Here is a 24,903-nt window from a genome sequence, read left to right as displayed (position 1 = left end):
TTTTATTCTAAAATGTTAAAATAAATATACATATATATAATATATATATATACCTCATACATGAGTTGTAAATGCATTGGGTGCTGTGTTGCTAGTCTTGCTAAGCTAAGAAAGGTCAGGCTATAACGTTACTCCTTTGCTAAGATAAGGCGAGTGAACAAATTTACCAAGTAAATGTACTGGGACTATAATGTACGCCAAATACAATTCGCATAGCCGTACTCACTCTTATTGACAGTTGAAGTCCGCAAAAATAACCGGCCGAGAAGCATTTTGACGGTGTTTCTCTACCAGACAAAATTCGATCTTTGCTCGATTGTCTTTCCTTCCTGCAGCCAGGACTGGATGACCTAGTGGCACGTAGAGTAATCGATCACCAATGAAAGACCTATGTGAAAGATTCATTGTTCTTCTTCTTGTAGGATTCCGGCAGTGTAGACACTACTGAGCGTATTACTGCCCTTCACAGGTCAAAGTTTGAACTAAATTCTTACACACAGTCCTGTGTCATGCAAGAACTGAAGAACTGCCTTGGAGATCAGTTTATGCTCGTCACTGTGTCCAAACAAAGATAAAACAGAAAAAGCCTCCAAGTCCAGCCAGTTTATTTCTTTCTGCCCTATACTTTCTGCATTCCAGGAAAACATGTGTCTCAAAACTCCCACATTCACAAGCCATGCTACAATGCAGAAAGAATAATTTAACCCACAGTGCCCCAACCTCAATCTACACATTTTAACTGTGTCCCTGCGGGACAAAAAGTTACAGGAACATCTTTTCCTAACTTCAGGTTGTATAGAAAAGTATGTCTACCCCTAATTTCCTTTTCCCACCCTGTCTGCCATTCTTTTATTAAGCCCTCTTTAATTTGTTCTCTCAGTTCCACTCTCCCTAATAATACATGGACATCTTCTCTTCCTCTCCTTTGCAATGTTATCCACTTGCTCATTCCCTCTCACCCCAGCGTCCTGGGAACCCAGCAAACCTATAGCTCTAAAAAACACATTCAAGATGCCATTTACAATGTCAGGACAAGCTTTAGATTTTCCTACTCTGAAATATTCTGCTGCAGAATCAGAGCAGATGAGGACTTCTAGGTTTCACTAACTCAATTCACCATAGAGCCCATAAAATTAATTCAGCAGTGAGAACAGAGCTTCCATTAGAAATACGTCGACCAATATGAAAGACTCATTCACCTCCATACTGTGTTTTGTGATTGGAACAAAGTATACAGCAGTATACAAAAATATACAAATGCATACAAATGTGCCAGAGTGAACATAACAACCATTCATTGAAAACTCTATTTCATGAAAAATATCAAGTCCTCTCTGTAACTGACATCTAGCTTTGACCCTGACAATTTATTTTTGTGTATGTGAAATTTTCCTAAAAAAAAAAAACAAAAAAAAAAACTTGAATATAAAAAAATAATATTAAACTTTTAAATAAAAAAATAATTATTGATGTTTTCATTGGAATAATACATGCATATTGTATAATAATATGCATAATAATCCTGTCTCAGAAACATTGATTATAATTATAATAACGTCAAAAAGGCAAACTGTCATTTTCTTACACTTTGTGTATTTATTTCATATAATTATATATCTTAATTTTATAATATATATATATAAATAAATAAATAAAAATATATAAAAACTATTTCATCCCCGCCTCGGAAATGCTGCACACTCGACGCATGCGCAGTTCACCGTTTGACCCGGGGAGAAGCACCGTCGCCATTTTGGTTCTGAAGGGGGGCCTGCTGTCACCACGTGAAGTCGAGGAGCCCCAGACAGCGAAGTTCGGGGGGCTTTTACGATACAGCAGACAATCCGGCCAGACGATCGCAGATTCCGATTCATGATTAGAGCAAAGTCACGGTGATCAACACTCAAAAGCTAGAAGCATGCCTTCGATAACTCTACCGCCGAAGGAGAACGCTCTCTTTAAGAGAATATTGGTAAGTTGGGGGAATATATCTGCAAACGAACGCTGGATCGTTAATAATAGAAAGGAAGCGTGTGCCAGTCGGCTTCCTATTTTAGCCAGGATCTCTCTCTGCTGACCTCACGAGAAACCTCCTAAGAGTATTTTGCAAGCTAACAGAGAGCATTGGCGTTGCTTTAATACTCGTAACATGACTATTAGCTCATGCACATTCACGCACTTTGAGAGCAGATGAACTTGCCTGACACCGAGCAGCTAACTACCTTAGCACGTTAAGCGCAAAGATCAGTGATTTGATAGCTGTGGCCGGAATAACCATTAAACAGTGCTATAAAGTCGCTTTATTGCAATAGTTACGTTAGTGTGTACAGAATCGTTACGCAAATGTAATAATACAAAAGTAAAAATACTAAAAAAAATACTTTAAACCCACCTTTATTATTGTGTATTGACACTTTTATTAGTACCTGAACGCCACCCCTCAAAAACTGCTGTCAGATGCTAACTGGACAAACTAACTCATTAATCATGTGTGGTGGTTATATCAGGGAGTGGGACGTTATCATACTTGATAGATTTTGGTTAACACAATTCTGTGTAATGCTAGATGAGTCATTTTTTTATATTAAGTGCCTGCAATATATATTGATTTACCCCGTTAAAGGTTGGGTAGACAATTTGTTTTTATAAACATTTTTGTTATAATGGTTGAAACTCTCTTCACATCCTGATAGCAATCAATAATAGAAGTGGTCTTAATATTAAAACATGTACATATATCTTATGTGGAAGTCTCAGGAGTCAGGACCAAAAAAATGTTCGTCCAATCATTTCATTCGGTCTGAATACATTGATATGATGTCCTACCTGCCTGTCAACGTATGTATTTCCATACTTCCAAGCACCCTGCTCATGCAGACATGACACAGTCACCCGGCACTGTAAACAAACAGCAGTCATCTTTTATAGTTCCTCCTGAACCAAAACGATGAGCTTCTGCGTTCACGCCATGTCGTAACCGTAATTATAAGATGGCAACCTGTGATGTTCTACCCGAAGCTGTTCACGTCCTTAGACTCGGATTTATGCGTTTCTATGTCAACACTATCAATCCCGAAATGAAAGTGCAGCAGTCAGGTGGTACAAGTAAGTGTTCTGTAAGTTAAGTTTATTATTATGGTAATGTTATGTGCTTTGAGACATGAGGTAATTTAACGCCATCTCATGACGCTTTGCAGAATCTGCTGTGCGTGTAATGCCGCGTTCCAGGCAACCTGTAACCCGTGTTTTTCCAACCTTATACCGGTGAAAGTGCACTGGAACGGCAGTCAAACCCGTGACTTCCCACCCGTGAACTCGTACTAGATCGATGTACTCCCAGTTACGAGTTCTGACGTCACATAGCCCGCAAAACCATACAAAACAACAATGGCAGCCCCTACGGATGCAGTGTTTCTGCAGGCGGTACACAGTGAGAATACACTTTAGGACAATATAACGTTGCAGTCAAATTAATAATAATATAATAATAATGATAATAATACACACACGATTATGTATTACAATGTTATGTGTCTGAAAAAATAAGTATGTATATTGCGCTCAGGTAGTTTGGCGTGACTGGCCTGGAATGCTACAAAGTCCTGAGTCGTGGTTTGAAGTCGGGATTTACGTGCTCAAAAACCTGCCTGGAACGCAGCATAAGTGTTTTGGTGCTGTTCAGTTTTGATTCGTGCATGTGTTTTGAAGGAGGAGTGGCTCTGAAGAGTGGGATCTCATGCTTTCAAAGCTAGCTCGTTAAGCTCCCTACCGTTAAGTTTAAATTAATTAGTTATAATTTGCTTTTATAAATTTGGAATTTATTATTTGTGAATAATTATAAGAGTACACTTGTATATAGATGGCCTCAAAGAAGCTGACACTCTTTGGCTAAAAGCTATAGAACCTTAATTGTGATTTCATAGGTTTTTAATATAGTTCATGCAGAAACCAAAAGCAAATGTATTCTGGGAGACTAGCTTGACAGGTTGGCTGTGTCTCCAAACCTATTAAGCTGTTTACCTATACAGTTAGGTCTAGTTTGACAATAGTCTAGTTAGGGTTTGAGACAAAGCTGGTCATGTGACTACTCTGATAGAGAACTAATGGAAATAGTTTCATACATCCAATCCAAATGAGGCACTTTTGTTCTTATGAAATTCTTTGTGCTTTTGGATATTGTTTTAGGTCATAGTGACTCAACAGCTGCTTGTCCAGTCTTGGCTCTTAGTAATGTGCATTAATGACCAGTCGAGAAATAGCCCCAAGTAGTTGTTATTACTGATTATTAGACTATCCTGACTTTTCTTGTTCCAGAATGCAAAGTTAGACATTTAAAGTCATCTGACGTTGTTGTTTTTTGTTGTTGTTGAGTTTTCTAACATCTGTTTCTCTTCTGGCACATGGAGGGAGCTTGAATTGCTAGAAGTCTTTATTGTGATTTACATTTTTTTTCAACTCACACATTACTTTTAGTCATGATTATGTGAACAGCAGTGCCTAATGAGCTCTGTTCATTAAACATGCTTATGTTAGAAGGGCTTTCCTTCACGTTACTGTTATGTCGATATTTGGCAGACAGCTTTCATGGGATGTCAAAACTGTTGTGGTGACCAAAGTAGATTGGAATCTGTTTGTAATCAACGTCTCACAGTCATAGCCTTTTTTCTTCTGAGCCTGGCACAGGCGTTTTAGTAGCATTGTCATGGTTCCTAATTTGCTCTTTGGAAAAGTATGGAATTTAAATTGAGTAATTTCCAGGTCTGGATAAGTATGGAAAAATATTTGTTTTTCCAGACTATTGCCCCTATTCAGTTTTCTAAAGTACAAAATTAGGAATTTCTAAAACTTTGTAGTATGCCTCCCATTCAATAAATCACAGTAAGTTTTGTGCATTGTTACTTTTGATGTGAAACAAAGTCTCAGCTTTCAAATTCTGTCCATTTTATTACAAAATTCAAACAATAAATACTGTTTTGGTGCTCTTTAATGTCAGCACGTGAACACCGATCATCTCTTCCGCTTGACTACTAGTTACAGCACCATATAAACATGAACGAACATCAGAAGGAATGTTGAAAGATACAGTACAACTTACCGAAATCCGTATCATTTTACATAATCGCTCAGTGTTTCAACTGCGGGAAGACATCAATAAAACAGTTTGTAATGTTACGTTTACCTCAGAAAAGCCTTTCAATGACCGTAAACTTGTTAGTCAGCTTGAAAAATGAACGCTAGAGGAGCATTTTGCTAAATATAATGCACTATATTGCATATTCATATCGAATCGTGAAATGTATGTCAATATGCAGTCCTACATGCAGAGTGTTTTCATGCTAAAAGTTTAGTGATTACTGATCACCTAAATCAGACTGTGCGAGTGTTATTTCGAGAAAAACAGTGAAAATAAAAATATTTACAGATGACTAATGTTTACCAAAAATAATGCTGTATGAACCATTTGTGTTAAATGTGGTCTGAAAATAGTTGGGAGGTCTGGAAATTTGAGTCTGGAAAAGTATGGAATTTTGAAATGGAAAATGTGTAGGAACTCTGCATTGTGAAGTACTTTAATAAGAGTTACATCTAATATACAGCAGATCTGTAAGGGGGACGTTGTTACAGAAGGTGCAGCCGCCTTCTCAGATTTTTTTTGATTATCCAGCACATGTCTTTGCAGGAGTTCATGAAATCTTTTAACCTTTGTGTTCTCTTGTGTCATCACAGAGTGCCAAGGTGATTCACATTTGTATCATAGACTCAGTGTGCATTGGTTATTATGTGTCTCACACCTACTTTCGGTGAGGTTTTGGCTTGATGTTTCTGGTTTGAAGTGTTCAGAAGCTGTACATCTCTAACCACACACCTCTACTGTACTTTCATTTTGCCTAATGCACAGTGAAAGTGTTTTTAGTGAGCGTGCGTTTCCCTTTTGTATGTCTTGCAGAGATGCTACGAACACAAGCAGTACAGAAATGGCCTCAAGTTTTGCAAACAGATCCTGTTCAACCCGAAGTTTGCCGAACACGGAGGTAAGACCATTCTCGGACATTAATTACTTCATTTTCTCAGCATTTTGAATAATTAAATTGGTTGAGCACATGATCATCTCTTTTTCCCCCCCCCCATCCCTCAGAGACCCTCGCAATGAAGGGACTGACTCTGAATTGCTTGGGCCGAAAGGAGGAGGCGTATGATCTAGTGCGACGAGGTTTACGAAACGATCTGAAGAGTCATGTCTGTATCCTTAACACTTTTCCCATTGACAGTAGATTCATGAAAAGCATTGTCAAAAGAAGGATTAGTAATTTTTGCGTACGTATGAACGTACGTAATTACTAGTGAATGAAACCCAGTTTGAGGTACTTTGTAAATCTTAATTTTAGGTGCCTGGCAACTGTACGGCACTGATCATCTCACAACACAAGTTACTTAAATAAGAGTTAAGCGTGACAGTTTTTTATTATTTTTCTTCATTTTTTTTTTTTTTTTTTTTTTTTTACGTGTAAATATTTCTTGTTTAATATTTTTATTGATCCCAAAACTTAAAATAAAAGTCTTATTGATATAATCACAACATTTTTGGCTAAATTGTGCAGCTCTACATACAAGCACTGCAAACCTGGAGCTTTTTTGTTTTTTATTTCATTTTAAATGGCAATCACAATTTTTAGCAGAAAAATCGATTTATCAGAATTTGATTACAACATCACTACCCAACTCCACCCAAAAAAAAAAAAAAAAAAAAAAATTCAGCAATAGGCGCAGTGCAGTTTCCTGTCCTTAACTCTTCTTCAGGTTGGCACGTGTATGGTTTGCTTCAGCGCTCGGATAAGAAGTATGACGAGGCCATCAAGTGCTACAGGAATGCTCTTAAATGGGACAAAGACAATCTGCAGATCCTCAGAGATCTCTCACTGCTGCAGATCCAAATGAGAGACCTCGAAGGTTACCGGGTAAGTTATTTTGAATGGAAGTGCTTGTATAACTATGTCAGGAAATTACTATGTTCCATGGAAAAAGCCAGTTAAAATACTGTTGATTTATATTTTTTCCAAAGTCATCCTTTCACTTAAATTGTTATGGTGATATTATGTTTTGTATTATAATTCATATTTGTATTTATATAAAATTTGAAATATGCACATTATAATAATTGTCACTTGTCTCATTTCTCTCTCACAGGAGACCAGGTACCAGTTACTGCAGTTGCGTCCAGCTCAAAGAGCCTCCTGGATTGGATATGCCATTGCGTACCACCTTCTGGAAGATTATGAGATGGCGGCTAAGATAGTGGAAGAGTTCCGCAAAACACAACAGGTATTTTTTCATCACTTCCTTACAGTTATGTCACCTGCACTGTTTATTTTTGTGAAAAGCTTGGGTAGGGGATGCCACCAAGTGTTTGTTTTTGAATGCCACTGAGGATTGTGGATGATTGTATTTCAGACATCTCCAGAGAAAGTGGATTACGAGTACAGCGAGCTTTTGCTGTATCAGAATCAGCTGTTGAGGGAGGCCGGGCTTATCAAAGAAGCCCTTGATCACCTGACCAACTATGAAAAACAGATCTGTGACAAACTGGCTGTAGAGGAGATACGAGGTGTGTTTTTATAACATGATTGGATGTTTAACTGTGCATGCTTTCCTTTTTTACTTCTAGATCAACTTTGCTGCAATCTAATGCTCACTTAGTTAAAAGTTTGAGCAAATCTCAAAATGAATATTCATATTTAAATACTGCACAATATAATGTTGTAATGCCTAAATTCACTTATACATTTTTCATTATTTAACTATTGTTCAAAAGGGGTCTGTAAGATTTTTTAAAAATGTTTTTGAAAAAAGTCTTTTACGCTCATTGAAGATGCATTTATTTGATAAAAATACAGCAAATTAATATAATATAATATAATATTTTACAATATAAAATAACTACATTTTAAAATATTCTTTATTCCTGTGATGAATTTTCAGCATTATTACTCCAGTCTTCAGTGTCACATGATCCTTCAGAAATCATTCTATTATGCTGATTTGATGCTCAAGAAACATTTCTTATTATCGATGTTGAAAACAGAATATTTGTTGAATCGTATGATCAAAGAACAGCATTTATTTTAGATAGAAATCTTTTGTAACATAAGAATCTGTATTGCCCACTTTGATCAGTTTAATTCGTCCTTGCTGGAAAAAAAGCATTAATTTCTCTAAAAAAAAATCTTACTGACCCCAAACTTTTGAATGGTAGTGTTTTTTTAATTTATTTAGACAAAACAACACCATTTAAAGGGACACTATGCAGCTTTTTTAGCTTAACTGAACAGCTTCAGAGTTATTGAAATGTTTATATAACTTCTTTCGGGTTGAATGGTGGGCCCTCTCGACCCCCCCTGGTGCCTGTGAGCTAAAAAATCTCACTTGCAACTTCGGTGCGGCGGGCCGCGCCAGGAAGTATCGCGTGATATCAGCTCTCGCGATGTAACATATTCCTTTACGGCAACTGCACACATACACACAGGAACAAGGTAGATAGATGGAGTTTGTCACACTATCGTCATGGCTGAGCCGGCATATAAGATGCAGAAAGCTAGGAAAGCATTGTCGGAGGAACAGAGAAAGAGGAAACGGCAGACTGACCGAGCGAGGAGTCGGACACGAGCATAGGCATAATTTGCGGGTGTGTTATGTCCCCATTGAAACTTCTCGCGGCACGGATGTACCATTACAAACAAATAAAACATCTCCAGGTAACTCTAGTAGAGCATTCATTTCGTCCATTTGTTAAATAAGAGGCGATCTGAAATGTGTTATTTTTGAAATCAAGTGACCAAAGTGCTCGTTGCCTCTGCGATCAGTGGTGCAGATAAGTTACAGTGTTCTGTTGTGACGCGCGCCTGAATCCGTTGCGGGGACTGAGAGACTCTCTATATTTTGTTATGGTAAAATCACAAAACCTAATGCACAAAAAACATGTCCCTGCTTGAAATACAACCACTAATAAACAATCGGTTTTGATGAGGAAAATAAACTATACTACTAGTACCGACTAGAACCCAGAACCTCTGACACACTTGGCAAAAGTTCTGCCTCTGGACCATTAAAGTTCATAGGGATAATTGTCGGATCTATGTATTTAATCACGTGAAAATTATCACCACTAACAACATATATTATATCTCATTAAACGACAAATTAAACAATGTACTATTGTATACTATCTATGTAACAGGCCATGTTACGCTCTGAGTGAGTGGTATTTACGACAGTAACGTTAAATTCAAGCACTCCACAGTAACTCTAGGGGTCGCTGTTTGGCAAAAACAGGATTTCTGCATAATGCCCCTTTAATATGAATCTGTATATTACCGCTGTTAGCTAGAACTTAATAAGGGTGCATCCTTTTGTGTGTTATCTGGGAACTCGTTTATCATGCGCTGTCGCAGTTTCTCTAAAGCAAAGTGTGTTGGTATATGTGTAGGAGAGCTGCTTCTGAAGTTAGACCGGGCTGGTGAAGCTACGGAGGTTTACCGCCGACTGTTGGAGAGAAACCCTGAGAACTGGAGCTACTATCAAGGGCTGGAAAAAGCACTCAAACCAAGTAAACACATTATAATGAACGCAGCAAATCTTGTCTGATTTTCATTTCTGTTAGCCCTTATTATGTCATGCTGCTTTCAGAGAGTGTCGAGGAGAAGCAGAAAATCTATGAAGATGCCTGGGTTAAGTATCCTAAAGGCCTGGTGCCAAGAAGACTTCCTCTCAGCTTCCTCACAGGTCAGTCTTGTCAAATCAATAAGGCTGTTATGCTCTCATAATGTGTCTGTGTATATGACCGCTTTTTTTTTATTGCAGGTGAGAAGTTTAGAGAGTGTTTGGATCGCTACCTGAGGATGAACTTTAGCAAAGGATGCCCTCCTGTCTTTACTACACTCAAATCACTCTACCACCACAAAGACAAGGTGAGATGACAATATGACCTAGAGATGTGTAGAAATTTATGCACTTCAACAAATTAGAAAATTTCTTTCCGTCTTTTGCAGGTAGCGATTATTGAAGAGTTAGTTGTGGGCTATGAAAAAAGTTTAAGAACCTGTAAAATGTTCAACCAAAATGGTGAGTACTTGTAAACCGATTTTAATGACGGATGGCAGTTGAAGGAATAGTATTATAGGAATAGGAAGAGTATTTTAGCCTTTAGTTAAATATGATTGTTATTTTTTTTCTTATGCATGCTATTTTTATTTCTTATGCATATGTTGTGATTATTTTATGATTATTTTAATTCCTTTTCTATGTAAAGCCCTTTGAATTACCATTTGTGTATGAAATGTGTTATATAAATAAACTTGCCTTGCCTTGTAATGGTGTGGATGGTGCTACATTTCTCACTGTGGACATGTTACTGAATTTGTAGATGACGGGAAAACAGAGCCACCCACCACTCTACTGTGGGTTCAGTTTTTCCTGGCTCAGCATTTCAACCATATCAGCAAACAGACGCTTGCCCTCGAATACATCAACACAGCCATTGAAAGCACCCCCACCCTCATAGAGCTCTTCCTCATCAAGGCGAAGATATACAAGGTAAAACACACTCGGGTCGACGAAACAAACTGAGGTACTTTGCATCAGGAGTTAACAGAACACGCAGACATTTTTTGGGACTTTATTTGTACACACTGTGAGAATATTGTGTCACTATTGGGAGCAGTATGCTAGCTGGAGCCAATTACTTCCAGTCTTTGTGCTAAGCTAGGCTAGCGGTGGGTGCGTCAGGCAGAGTTACAGCACACATGGAGATGTAAAGGGTATGTATGGACTTATCTAACTCTGGGGGATACGGTGAATAAGCTAAAGTCCCAAAAAGTCGGCGTGTTCCTTTAACGAAATGACACACCTTTACGTTTGAGAAGTGTTTCAAAATATTCTCGAGACAGAACCTGAACCATTGAACAGAACTTGAGAGAGTGACTTATTTTCCATCTCGCTCTTGTACTCTTGAAAGCATGCGGGTAACATCCGTGAAGCTGCTCGGTGGATGGACGAGGCCCAGGCTCTGGACACTGCTGACCGCTTCATCAACTCTAAGTGTGCCAAGTATTTGCTCAAGGCTGGCCTTATCAAGGAGGCTGAAGAGATGTGTTCCAAGTTCACACGGGTTAGTGTGGTTAAGCTCAAATGACACTAATTATTGCTTATACACTACCAGGGCTTGACATTAACAACTGCCAACCCACGGGTGGATTTCAGGTGTATAAAGCAGTCGTTCCTACTAGCCACTTAGGCGGGTTGAATTTTATATATAATAAATATATACATTTTTAAATTGTAGTCTTTTAAACTATTGTGCCTTATTTAACTCATTCTCGCATAATTTGTGCTCTCACCCAAAGTGCACACACATAAAGCCGCCTCTCAGTACTAAATTGAGTTTTTTTGCGCTGCTTATTGTGCTTAAAGGGATAGTTCACTTTGAAATAAATTTTTGGTATGTTTTAGCTTATCTCAAGGGCATCCAAGATGTAGGTGTCTTTGTGTCCACAGTATTTTCAATTTTGATATTTTTAGGTCAAACCGTTCTTGTCTGTCAGTCATATAATGGAGGTCTATGGTCACTTCCTCAAAGAGCATGCACAGAGAAGTCCAAATTAAACATGATTTAATGACTCATAAATGTAAGTACACATTGATGGCCTAAGACACGAAACGAGCGGTTTGTGTGAGAAGTATTTATAGTTTTTACCACTTGTAAACACAACCACGTCCAAGTGATCTGAGGGCGCGGGCGCTTCGGTCTTTTCCGGCAAGCGCCGGAAGTGATCTCTCGCGTGTGTACGTCACTCATACAATTTTTTTTTTTTTTTTTTTTTTTTTTTTTACGACAGTTTAAACATCCCGGATAAGCGCAAATTAGTACCATTTTAATTAGCCGTCTTACCTACAATCTCTGTTCTGTGTAAACAATGAGTGACGTACACGCGCGAGAGATCACTTCCGGCGCTTTCCGGAAAAGACCGAAGCGCCGGCGCCCTCAGATCACTTGGACGTGGCTGTGTTTACAAGAGGTAAAAACGATATAAATACTGTTCGTTTTCTTACACAAACCGCTCGTTTCGTGTCTTAGGCCATCAATTACATTTACGAGTCATTAAATCATGTTTAATTTGGACTTCTCTGTGCATGCTCTTTGAGGAAGTGACCATAGACCTGCATTATATGACTGACAGACAAGAACGGTTTGACCTAAAAATATCAAAATTGAAACTACTGCGGAAACAAAGACACCTACATCTTGGATGCCCTTGAGGTAAGCTAAAACTTACCAAAAATTAATTTCAAAGTGAACTATCCCTTTAAACTCAAATACACACAAAGTAATGTCAAAATGCCGGTCTTGGCGAGTATTCACGTAAACAGTCAGTTACGTTTTAAGTGAACTTAAAAAGTTGAGAAAGGAAACGCATGTGTAACAGAATGATAGATCCCTGCATCAGGTTTTAAATTGACAGCAACCTAATATACCTGCTGCGAAATTATGAGCAAGCAATATGGGGAAAAAGGGTTTTACACCCTTTTTTGCTTGTGAGCAAAAAAGTTAATGTCTAGCCCTTTACACTACAATTCAAAAATTTGGGGTCTGTAAGATTTTGTTCAAGACATTAATACTTGTATTCACATAATGCATTAAACTGATCTGAAGTGACAGTAAAGACATTTAGAATGTCACAAAAGTTTTTTATTTCTAATAATGCTGTCATTCTTATTGATCAAAGAATCTTGAAAAAAATCTATCACAAATTCAACTTTGCCTTAACAGGAATAGTTTTCATTTTAAAATACGTTAAAACAGATAATCGTTATTTTAAATTGTAATATTTCCCCGTATTACAGTTTTCACTATTTGATTGGTTAAATGCAGCCTTTGTGAGCATAAACGACTTCTTTCAAAAACATAAAATCTATCAAACTTTGAATCCAAGTATGTTCCTTTAGCTAATATTTAAAGTCCCTTTAAAAGACAAGTTCATTCATTTGGGGGCAATCTTGGCATTATCTCGGCAGCTGTATTTTTGGCTTGAGAGAATAGAGAGTCCAATTACGTTGAAAGACTAAGTTTCAGTAATGTTTAAGGAGAAAAATTTTTTCTGAAATTTTTCACCAAAAATAAAAACACTTTTTTTTTTTATGTTAATGCCCACTTTACAGTAAAATCTGACTGGTAATGCTTTAACCGGTAATTCACTTAGCACTTGTAACTAACTGGTGGGACTTGCTTTCCTTTTGACCTTACATATTGACCTTTTTAATTTCTCACATTTATTTTTCCAGGGATGATCTGTCTTAGTGCCAAAAACATATCAATCTGAGTGTATCTGATCTTTGTTGTTTCCTGCAGGAAGGAACCTCTGCGGTAGAGAATCTGAATGAGATGCAGTGCATGTGGTTCCAGACAGAATGTGCTCTGGCCTACAAGTCCTTGAACAAATACGGAGACGCGCTGAAGAAGTGCCATGAAATTGAAAGGGTAAGTCCTACAGCATTAGACACCGTCAGATGTTTACTTCAACTTTTAATCTGCTCAATGCTAAATCTGTTGGTTTAACACAAAGCTAGTTCAAGATGAATGGTCCGAAATATCCTGAAACTTTCATCCTGCTGTTCACAGCATTTTGTGGAGATAACGGATGACCAGTTCGACTTCCATACATACTGTATGCGGAAGATGACGCTGCGCTCCTATGTGGATTTGCTCAAACTAGAGGATGTGTTGCGTATGCACCCTTTCTACTTCAAGGCAGCACGTACGGCCATCGAGATCTACCTCAGCCTTCACGATAACCCGCTCTCTGATGACAACAAGGAGTCGCAAGCCGACAACGGTACCTTCATGCACACTAAACACACTCAACACATTCAAACCTCTAGTCTAGAGGCCCATCCTTGCTTTTTGGAGAAAGTATACAAAAATATGAGGTGGTTTTGTTTTCTGAATAATTGTTTATTCTGTAGCCAACCTGACAGACAAGGAGCTGAAGAAATTGCGCAACAAACAGAGACGTGCCCAAAAGAAAGCCCAGTTAGAAGAGGAAAAGAAGAATGCTGAAAAAGAGAAACTGTTAAAGAACCAAAAGAAGAAAAAGGAAGAGGACGAGGAGGAGATTGGAGGACCTAAAGAGGAGCTCATACCAGAAAAACTTGCAAAGGTGTGTGTGTTGACACGACCACTTGTTCTTTACAGGATAACGTATTTAGACTTTTCATCACATTGTCATGTTTTTGTCTGTAGATTGAGAGTCCTCTAGAAGAAGCGATTAAGTTCCTGACTCCTCTGAAGAACTTGGTAAAGAATAAAATAGAGACGCACCTGCTGGCCTTTGAGATCTACCTGAGAAAAGGTGACCATACTGATGACCTCAACATAGTGATCCACAACGTTTCCGGTTCTGTGATTTAAAACTCATAATGTGTGTTTGTGTTTGTAGAGAAGTATCTTTTGATGCTGCAGTCGGTGAAGAGAGCTTACTCATTGGACCCCGATCACCCCTGGCTCCACCAGTGTTTGGTGCGATTCTTCAAAGGAGGTACATAAAGGCGGACATACTTTCCTCACATAGAACAAAAGCATACAAGTCCACTAAGATTTTTGTTTGTTTTCAGTGTCGGACAGTAAGGACATGCCTGAGGCAGTGCAGACGGTTCTGAAGCAGGAGATCACAAAACTGTTTGGCGAGAGTGACCCCAAGACTTTCAACAAGAACTTCCTGAGCAAACATGCAAACTCAATACCACACAGAGTTGCAGGTACCCACTTGTGATGTTACTGAACTTTTAGAAACCAATATTTTGGTTTCACTTGTAAGTTGTTATATTTGTAAGTATACACTATCGTTCGAAAGTTTTTGGTCTGTTTTTATTTTTAATCTTTTGAAAGAAATTAATAATTGTATTCAGTAAGAATGCAGTAAAATGATCAAAAGTGACAGTAAAGACATTTGTAATGTTACAAAAGATTTCTATTTTAAATAAATGCTGTTCTTTTGTAGCCTGGGAAAACCCAGACAACTTCCGGCAAATTTAGATTTGCTCTGAAAGTTAGTCTGGCAAAGAGCTCATTCAAGCTCATTTCCAATCCGTCGAAATCGAGGCACCAATCAGAAACGTTGGGGCGGGCTTTACACGATGACGACAGCGCTGGGATTTTGAAGCAGATTTTGCAGCTTACATTACAAAGATGGATGCCGCCGTCGAACAGCACTCGTTCGAATCAGCTATCGCGTCTGTTTTAAGCGATTTGAACGTTTCCTTTTTGTTAAAAACCGAGCAAAGAACAACACTCGGAGATGTTTCTCCGCCGCTCTGCATACGTCATCTCCTTCATCGCTCTGATTGGGTTTAGGTCTATCCGCGACGTCCGTTGGTGACGCCCCTCTGGAAATGATTAGTCTATGAAGCTTTCCCAGACCATAACTCAGTTACAACTGAGAATGGTCTGGTTTTAACCAGGCTAGTTCTTTTGAACTTTCTATTCATGAAATAATAATAATAAAAAATAAAAATAAATATTAGAGGTTCCACAAAACACCACGTAGGCCACAAAAAGTTTTCAACATCGATAATAATAAGAAATGTTTCTTGAGCACCAATTCAGCATATTAGAATGATTTCTGAAGGATCATGTGACACTGAAGACTAGAGTAATAATTCTGAAAATTCAGCTTTGTCATCACGAGTTACATAAAAAAAAAAAAAAAAAAAAAAACTATAATTTTAAAACACTTTTTTGATCAAATAATTGCAGTCTTGATGAGTGTAAGATACTTTCCAATACTTTTGCATTTATAATCTGCTTGTTTTGTATGCAGCTGCTATAATGATGGTCTTTCTGGACCCGTCCTCTGAGAGCATGGCTGCTGAGCTGGCTACTTCTTTAAACGAGCCGCTAACAGGCAGTACCATTCAGGTACAGGAACTATTTCGGTGTACATTTGGTGATATTTCACAAGAAAAGAATGATGCTACATCTCTCATTTGTATGTGACTATTAGACGTGCACCGAGGCTCTCCAGGCTTTGAGGGACGGCAGTCTGGGCTCGCAGCAGGAGAAATTTGTCGAATCATACCGTGTGGCTTGCCACGGTGTCTATCCCTACGCTGTAGCCTTCATGCCCCCCGGTTACCAGGACAACTCTGCGGTGACCACCAACGGAGACCTGTCCCCCTGCGACCACGAGGACATGCCCAATGAGATGTGAGCATTTCAGGAAGTGAGCAGGGTGGCCGTTTTATGGCCGTCAGCATTTTGAGACCAGACGCCCCACAGAGGTTGAGACTCCACTGCACTAACGAGACCAGTTACCTTCTGCCTTCGCATCTACTCACAGGAGCGAGCGAGCAAGCAATAGGGGAAAACCCCGTTTTACTCCTTTTTTTTCTTTCTATCTTGTTTTTTCTTTTTCTTTTTTATATGGCCAATGGCGTCTCTTATGCTAGAACAGAATAAACGGTATTACAGAGAAAGATTGATCAAGATGGTCACAGTGAACTCATTGGGCCTAATTCCTGTTTATCAGACACATGCATCTTGCTTCTCATGTTTTTAAGAGTAATTTATATAAAATAATATTAAAGAGAACCGAATAATATCAGGAGGAGCAATACTATTGGTCCTGGTTTGTCTTGCGTGGTCGTGTGCCAAACCTGTGGGGCGGACCTTTTAGATGCAGATGACGGCACCTGGGGAGGGGGGTGGGGGAGTGTGTGGTAGTGAATTAATGTGACATTGTGTTGCTGGGCACAAAGCAGTTCCAGGATCAGCCACCAGGTGGAGCCAGCAGTCGAAGACTACCATGTCAATCGGGAGGTGACTCGGCCAATTCAGCCGATTTAAAGGTCACCTGGAGTGCCGAGGAGAGGCAGACGTGCATCTCTTTATTTTTCTTTTTTTCTTTCATCCTCTTCTGCCTTTCGGTTATTCAGTGAACATCTAAGAGGCGGCAGTGGCTTCTGTTGGACCTTTTACTGTGACTGTGTTTCTTTTGGGTTTGTTTGGCTTATTTTATTTTTCTCCCACTCATTGTTTGGGTTCTCCTTATGCTGGTTTCAACCTTTCTGTTTATGATTTTCCCCCCCCCTCCATCAAACATACCACTGTCTGAATTCTGAGAAAATGTCCCGTCATGTGACATTCACACAGTTACAAATAAAACAAAATAACATAACGGTGATGCACTTCTCTTTTTGTTTTTAATTTCCATATTTGGTTGTACACAGTAAGATGTAACCATTTCATTTCTTAGAAAATACAGACCACAAGAAATACAGAGGCTGCTAAAGTTAAATTTGTGCTTGCGAGTATTTGTTTTACGTTTACTCCTTTAGGTGTTACTTTTACTGGTTGTTTGGAAATAAGATGACTTTTAAAATATATTAAACTGAATTATAGCCTTAATTCATGTTCTATAGCAATGGTTCTCAACCTTTTTGACTGCAAGGCTCTCCATGTTCCACAACAATATTTGAAGGCCAGTTCTTTGTTCTTTTCTTCATTTTGATCCAGTAAAAATTTGAATTTTTATCAATATTTTGCAATCATAGTTTCTACCCTGTAAAATATTTTAGAACTTCGCCTTGGTCCAGGTCTAGATGTCACACTTTTGAAATTAGGATTCCTCATATATTCAGGTTTCTCCAAATAGCTGTTGAGGGAGTGAACTGTGATTTGACACATCTTGATTTTTAGTAGTTTTGACCTATAATTTTAAGTCAATTGCTATCGTTATATGGAAGTATTTTGATCATATCCTTTTTTACACTCCATTTTGACCCATCTTCATAATTATTTATCTAAAAATCTATATGAAGAGTAGTTTCACAAATGTTACGACAACATATTCATGCATTCATGGATTTATTATTTTGCTTATGATGTAGAAGTAATTTTAGACTTGTGTAATCCCACACTTGTTTAGAGTCTGGCTTTGGGCACCGCATCTGTCGGTCCGTTCTCATGTTGGCTCTGAGAGCTGAGGAAAGTGTGGTCCAGGTTAAGGTATGTAGTGATGAACTCAGGGAAATCATTCTTCTGCACTATCTCTAGAAACATGGACACAGCAGTCATCAACCTCTCTCTGTCTCTAAAGAGGGTGGAAAGAGAGAAAAGGTCAGTATTTCTCAATGTGAGCTCTTGGGAAATCAGAGGTGGCATAGCTCTGTAACAGATGTACAATGGTAATTTAGACAAACTACTGTATTTTTTAATACTGCATTTTTCTGAGATATTGTTAAGACCCCTGTGGGACATTAAATAAAATCAAATAAAGCAGTATTCATTCAGCTACCTATATATACACTACCGTTCAAAAGTTTGGGGTCGGTACGATTTTAAATACTTTTAAAAGAATCCTCTTCTGCTAACCATGGCTGCGCTTATTTGATTAAAAATACAACAAAAATCAGTTATAGTATTAAATATTATTCCAGTGTAAATCAGCTGTTTTCTGTGTGAATATATAGTAAAGTGTAATTTATTCCTGTGATCAAAGCTGAATTTTCAGCATCACCAGTGTCTTCAGTGTCAAATGATCCTTCACAAATCAGTATAATATGAGGATTTGATGCTCAAGAAACATTTATTATTATTATCAATGTTGAAACAGTTGTTGGTCTGTCAGTTGTACAGTTTTTTTATTTATTTTTTTAGGATTCTTTGATGAATAGGAAGTTCAAAAGACTTTTGTAACATTATAAATGTCTTTACTGTCACTTTCGATCAAATTAATTATTCCTTGATAAATAAACGTATTGATTTCTTTCCTCCAAAAAATAAAAATAAAATTCTCACTGACCCCAAACTTTTGAACGGTAGTGTATATAATGACTGAATTCTGATTGGATGAGACAATCAGGCAACAATGTGAAACAGCCTACAGTTAGTCCAGTGTTATTTTAATATTTATATACTAATATTGTATATTTTTTTAATTGTCTTTTATTTTTATATTTTAATTTTAGTTTATAAGCTGTAATAATTTTATTATGTGCTTTTGCCTTTTTAGTTTTCTAAAATATATCTATTTAGCTTTATTTATTTCAGTTATAGTTTACTTCAACTTATTTCAGTTAGTTGCCATGGTCAAATTTCTCATTTTTTTTGTCTTCTAATATTTCTATTTTATTTTAGCTTTATTTCAATTACTGAAAGCAATTTTAATAAACTTTATTATAAAAGAAGAAAGAAACATCCTTTTTCAGGATACTATAATTTTGTAAAAATCCAAGTAAGCTTTATTGAAAAATCTTTAGACAATCTTTAGTTTTTCATGCTTGTTCAGTGAACCATAAACAGTTATTACACATGAACCAGTGAAACAGTAATTAAGACAATTAACAGTTTACCGGTGGCATCAGTGAACATGCCATTTAGTCCTCCTGCTGCTGCTGGCATGAGGGCTGCACACCGTGTTTGGTTCCCATAAGAACCTTTCAGTGAACTGATCTTAAAATAATCATTTATTTTCTTAGTGGGAAGGACATTTTATTAATATAAAGACCCCTTTTCCACTACAAGGAACCTTTTGTGCAATGGAAAGATTCCATGGATGTTAAAGATTCTTTATGGAACCATTGATGCCAATAAAGAACCTTTATTTTTATGAGTGCAGATTTGAACAGAGAACAATAAACTGCTATGTCCGTAATGTAAGATCTGATCTGATCCTCCTTTGTTCAGGGTCTCATAACTTCACTGAGTAAGACTAATAAACTATATAACAGGAGGAGCTTAATATTTATTTAGTACTTTATTTTATTAGTGTATAGTGAATTTTAATTTTGTAATATTAACATTTTTATATTGATATATTTTATAATTAAACAGTAGTTTTTTCAAATCGTCCCCAAGAACATCCTATAACCATGGTAAAATCATTGCAACGCATGGTCTCTTGTTGCTTTAATCCCACTTCATTTTGTGTGTACATTCCAACAGATGTATTTCATACAGCATTCTCTACCTGTTTGTTTGACAATTTATGGCTGCCTTCAGATCTCCCATTAAATCTTCAGCCAAGCTGCTGACTAGAGCTCGTGTCACCACCATCCCGTCATCCTCCAGTCTCACCTGGTGCCGGATCCACTGCCAAACCTGATAAATGCAGCCTGTTAGAATAAGAGATGGAGTTGTATTGTACCATGTGAGCTGGGCAGTGTGGTGAACTGACCTGAGATCTGGATATCTCTGCAGTTGCTGAATCCTCAACCTTCCCCAGATAGAAGAAATGACCTCTGCCTGTTGTTAAAAGTTAATATCCATAAAACCTCACATTTTCTGAGAACAAAGCATAAAAGTGTTTTTTTTAAAAACAGTTTTGTACCTGAAAGCCAGGCTTCAATGAAGAGGACTCCTACAGCGATGTTATACCTCAGTCCATGCAATGTTACTCCTCCCTATAGAGATGTAAAGCACTTGAAAATTAAATATAATGGCAACTGCATTTAAACTATAATACAAATTTGCAAGACCTCACCAAACCAAAGACCTTGAAAGGACCTTTGACCACACATGTATTAATAAGTTTACAGGATTTGTAGTGATAGAATTGAACTGACTGCAGGCATAATGAGCAAGTCCTCAGGGGTCACATTGATGTCTTCACGCAGCTGCTTGAGTTGGTTCTGACCGTGAGAGTGAAGCTGGAACAGCTGTGTGAGAGAAAGAAAGAGTAAACATTTGTTATATCTATATATGCTAGTGATGTGATTGGAAAGTCAATGAATAGACCTATGAACAACATGTTATAGTAAGTGGGACACTTACATTTTGCATGGGCTTAATCAGGTCCATGTCGTAAACCATGAACCCATCAACTCCTGCTTTGATCTCCAGTAACTTAAGTCTAAAGCAACACGAGAAAGATCATTTGTATGGAGAACAAATACAGAAGTAAAATTGGATGAGCTGTCTTTTTTGATCAGCACAGATACATTATATGTAGCCTAGGCTTTAACATGACTTGTGTTAAATTTTAAAATTAATATGACTGATCAGGCAATTCAAATATGGATTACAGAACTGTAACAACATAAGTACAGTCTCTGATGAACTTGAGCTGTGCAAAACAGACCCTTACAATGTTATGGTGTTGTGGATGGTTTGAAGGGCAGCATCACTATGTAGTTCTTAAGGTATTCTGAATGGCTGTATAGGACTGCTATATGCGGTTGCCAAGGTTGGTGGTTTCCAAGTCTAAAGAGTCTAAAAAGTCTCTATTATACTTGGGAGTCTGGACCTTAGATATGGTTTGTGCTCCTCCTTCAATGTGAATAGGCCTAGGCCTATGTTTTATCATCTGCAAGGGAACAATTGTCAGCCTGATGGCTTTGATCATCTCCAAAAAAAGGTGCATGATTTGATGGTACATGATTTGCATGGTGCAGAATTACAGGTTAAATTTTAATTCTTAAAGTGCGTCATATTTATTGTTGCTCTGAGATTTTCCAGGCGAAATCCAGTCATTCCAATAAGAATTCCCGTGATCGAGAGTTTCACGTGAGATGAGGTGAGGTGAGGTTCGCGTTCCTCACGCAGGTTTCGCTCATGTTCAAGCTGGTCACGTGAATTTGCAGCGTGGTCCAACAGAAAGCAGTGCTTCATACATCTCTGTGCTATTGACCTGTTTTTGCATGGGAAATTTCTCTAATGTGACTTCAAATCGCAGCCCTGATCAATAGTAATAGTGATGCTGCCTTATTATAGCATAATGAAAATATATGATACCCAAAATAACTCAAAAAGTTAAGGCTATTTCATGTTTATGCCATATTTGGATTTATGTGCCACTGCATTTTTATTGTGATTATGGATTGGATTTAAATCACCATAACCATAGATTTGCATCTTGCCTGGTGACAGTAGCGAGTACAGTCTTGTAGAGGTCACTCTCTTTGTCTCTAGGCAACAGCAAAGCTGCCATGCCACCTGTTGCTAGGGCACCCCTGCGGTGACACGTCTGCACTAGAAGGTCCATGTAGCTGTGCAGAAAACGCTTCTCCATATCTACATACTTACTGCGGTCAGGGAGGAGGAAATCAGCCCGATGACCTAGAAAGCAAACCAGCATCACTAACACTAAGATGTGATTGGGTTTAAACTCATCAAACTTGCAGAAAGCATATGAGCTGACCGAATTTGTTGACAAATGAAGCTGAGTAATCCCAGATGCCACAGTTGAGACCAGCAGAGTGTTCCTTGAGCTCATACAAAATCTCCTCCATCTCAAACGATGCCAGGACACACTCAATCAGCACGGTAGCCTTTATACAGCCCGCTGGCAGGCCAAGCTACAAAATAATTCAATTAATATCGGAATATAAACTGCATGGTAGTTAAAACTGCAATGGATCATATGCAATCTCGATCTGCACCTTCTTCTCGGTCCAGAAAAAAATCTGACTCCACAATCTGGCTTCCATGTAGCTCTCAACCTGTACAAGAAAACATGAAGATTTTCTTGGATATGTTTGATACACTTAAGTTCTGTCCTAGTAAATGAAGTAACATGATCTGACACTGACCTTGGACAAGTAGAAAAAAGGGCCACTCTGGTTTTGAAGAAGTAGTTTTGCATTATGAAACATCAACAGACCAAAATCAAACAATGGACCAGGAACCTCTCGACCATTCACCTACAGGGAAACAGATGTAGTCTTTTCACTACCAAGAAGGATATTTTATTATTCAGGGTTAGCTCATTTACAGCTAAAGAGATTTCTTAGTTCATTTTGTTCAACGGGATTTTGCCAAGTAAGACATGTTCCTGGATAAACATATTTTGTTGATCCTGGAACAACATTCCTGTCTGAAAATGTAGTAACCCTATCCCTACTCCTAAACCTAACCGTACCCATACGTTATCCCTAAAATCAGAGGGAAATGATAGGTGAATAAGAATGGCGTAGAAGCCCTTAACCCTTGTTGTAAGCCTACACTTGACAAAACCAATCCCTCAAATCTGATTGGTTGATTGAGATGTTGTTCCAGGATCAACAAAGATGTTGATTCAGGAGGAACATGTTGTACTTGGAGAAATCACATTCACCCTTTCATTTTAATATCAATTAAAATCTTCAATTTTAATCTGAATAAGATATTTCTCCAAAAACCCATTTGGAGCAATATAAACAGACACAATTTTTTAAAGAGTTTATGATGAATGACTTTCATTGATTGTCCCACGCAAGTATGATCATATGTGGCGGTCTGTGACCACTAAAAAGATTGAAAACTCCTGTTCACTGCTGAAATTTTAAATTGATCTCATTTGTGGTTGTAAGTTGTTATAATTTTAAAACAAGTTAAATCCTACAATAGAACATTAATGGAACTCAGTTTAAAATAAACCAACACACATGGACAGTCGCAGATATCCTAATCTGTGCCATTATACCAGCTCACTATAGATCCATACCATCATGTTGTGCTCCACCATGTTCCACGCTCGAGGACGGAGCATCAGGACTGGAGCCTGAGAAATGGGTGGTACATCTATTTATAAGAAATGTGACAAATTGTTAACACATGCTTTCCAGATCACAGTTTTAATAAAAAAGTAGCAAGAGATGGCATAAGACTCACCCTGAAATTGGTTGTGCACAGCTAGGTAAACATTATAAATGCCCTTTATTTGATTGCGATATGTTGGACAGTTGCCATCATCAAAATCAATCTACAACAGAGCAGAACAATAGTATAATTACAACCAGGAATCCGTTTTTTATCTGTTCTGTATTCAGTGCATTGTAGTATATATTTGCCACTAATAGTTTTCTGTCTGTCACCACCATCATATTGGCACAACTAAGTCCTACCTGTAAACCTTGGGCAGTAGATTTGAGTCCCATTATAAGACGTTGTGTATCACAGGGTGAAAGGTCACCAATGTCCACATGTCTGCAGTGTAATCTGTCTGGAACTGGGTTAACTCTCCAGCTGGGATCATTTCGGATGTGAGCTGTGTCCCGCAGAAAGCCTGGTAACTCTCCAGTAAGATCCAATTGAACTTTCCGGAGAACTCTCAAGTTCAAAACCTTGCAAAAGAGTGAGAATATCTCTTAATGAAAACTTATCCAAAAAATAAATACATAAACAAACATATTATTTTGATATTTTAAAACAGAGTAACAAACTGTAAAAACTATTAGAAATTATATATAAGTTAAAGTGGGTACCTTGTCAACCTCTGGTTGGAAGGTAGAAATGAGTTCAGACAGAAATTGCAGAGCATCAAAGTTAAATAGAGTTTTAAACTCTCTCTCCAGTCCTGAGGGAGGCGTTTCCAGCTCAACACCTTGATGTACCTATTTATCAGCAAATTAAATAGCATGATCTCCAGACACTGATGCCAACAGCAGTTTCATAATAGGCTACTAGTGCTGCACATTACCATTGAGTGACATTGTGACACACTTAAATGTAGGCTATAAATTTAAACATATATTTGAACATAATGAAAACATTTTAGTAACGTTTAACATTTCATTGAGTGTTTTATTAGGCTACTGTTTTAAAACAGTAACAAATTGTAAGAACTTACCAACATTTTCAGCAGTCGTCTAGTAAATCTAGAGTTGGACTTTGGTAAGTGTCAGTGTTTACTTGAAGCCACACAGACTATGAACATTGAGGTTTCACTCGTGAACGTATCGGTGTTTTTGAACAAAGCTTTAAAGCGAATGAATCAATGAACGAACCCAACTGAATATTTTTAGTCCATTCTCCATCAATGTTAAAATAACAAATTAATCAAATCATCACTGCAAAGAAAGTGAAATCTTCCACCCCGTTGTTTATACAAAATTTATTTATTCAATTTAATTACTTTTATATTTATTTAGTTTGTGAGT

General features: G+C 37.8%; 2 protein-coding genes across 2 annotated transcripts; one reads left to right on the top strand and one right to left on the bottom strand.

Moving 5' to 3' along the window:
* Positions 1–1,724: 1,724 nt before the first annotated feature.
* On the top strand, positions 1,725–17,228 carry naa15a (N-alpha-acetyltransferase 15, NatA auxiliary subunit a). Its single transcript, XM_056257273.1, has 20 exons — positions 1,725–1,972; positions 5,948–6,032; positions 6,137–6,241; positions 6,799–6,956; positions 7,186–7,320; positions 7,450–7,603; positions 9,482–9,601; positions 9,682–9,777; positions 9,856–9,962; positions 10,044–10,116; positions 10,418–10,587; positions 11,009–11,161; positions 13,400–13,528; positions 13,670–13,883; positions 14,014–14,207; positions 14,291–14,399; positions 14,487–14,585; positions 14,662–14,805; positions 15,867–15,964; positions 16,050–17,228. Exons 1-20 carry the CDS (start codon positions 1,919–1,921, stop codon positions 16,254–16,256), a joined length of 2,604 nt encoding a protein of 867 aa, XP_056113248.1. The 5' UTR covers positions 1,725–1,918; the 3' UTR covers positions 16,257–17,228.
* A 636-nt stretch (positions 17,229–17,864) lies between these two features.
* Positions 17,865–24,733, bottom strand: ugl (ureidoglycolate lyase). The gene is made up of 15 exons (XM_056257272.1): positions 24,594–24,733; positions 24,229–24,357; positions 23,869–24,087; positions 23,636–23,726; positions 23,469–23,545; positions 22,576–22,686; positions 22,426–22,485; positions 22,185–22,341; positions 21,904–22,102; positions 20,819–20,897; positions 20,611–20,703; positions 20,376–20,448; positions 20,223–20,290; positions 20,016–20,146; positions 17,865–18,137 (listed from the first exon to the last, which is right to left on the bottom strand). Exons 1-15 carry the CDS (start codon positions 24,597–24,599, stop codon positions 17,969–17,971), a joined length of 1,662 nt encoding a protein of 553 aa, XP_056113247.1. The 5' UTR covers positions 24,600–24,733; the 3' UTR covers positions 17,865–17,968.
* Between the last annotated feature and the right edge of the window lie 170 nt (positions 24,734–24,903).

Source organism: Rhinichthys klamathensis, unplaced genomic scaffold (assembly GCF_029890125.1).
Source record: "Rhinichthys klamathensis goyatoka isolate OS25496 unplaced genomic scaffold, OSU_Roscu_1.1 h1tg000136l_1, whole genome shotgun sequence".
NCBI lineage: Eukaryota > Metazoa > Chordata > Actinopteri > Cypriniformes > Leuciscidae > Rhinichthys > Rhinichthys klamathensis.
The sequence above is the reverse complement of the archived record's forward strand: the minus strand, read 5'-3'. Positions and strand labels throughout refer to the sequence as shown.

Bases quoted from the DNA above. Each gene is read 5' to 3' on its own strand.
- naa15a (XM_056257273.1), top strand. From the start codon at position 1,919: ATGCCTTCGATAACTCTACCGCCGAAGGAGAACGCTCTCTTTAAGAGA. The intron at 1,973-5,947 runs GTAAGTTGGGGG...TATGTCTTGCAG, and splicing joins CTCTCTTTAAGAGAATATTG to AGATGCTACGAACACAAGCA. The intron at 14,806-15,866 runs GTACCCACTTGT...TTTTGTATGCAG, and splicing joins AATACCACACAGAGTTGCAG to CTGCTATAATGATGGTCTTT.
- ugl (XM_056257272.1), bottom strand. The intron at 24,088-24,228 runs GTACCCACTTTA...CTCTTTTGCAAG, and splicing joins TCCAACCAGAGGTTGACAAG to GTTTTGAACTTGAGAGTTCT. The intron at 22,486-22,575 runs GTCAGTGTCAGA...TTTCTTGTACAG, and splicing joins CTTTTTTCTACTTGTCCAAG to GTTGAGAGCTACATGGAAGC.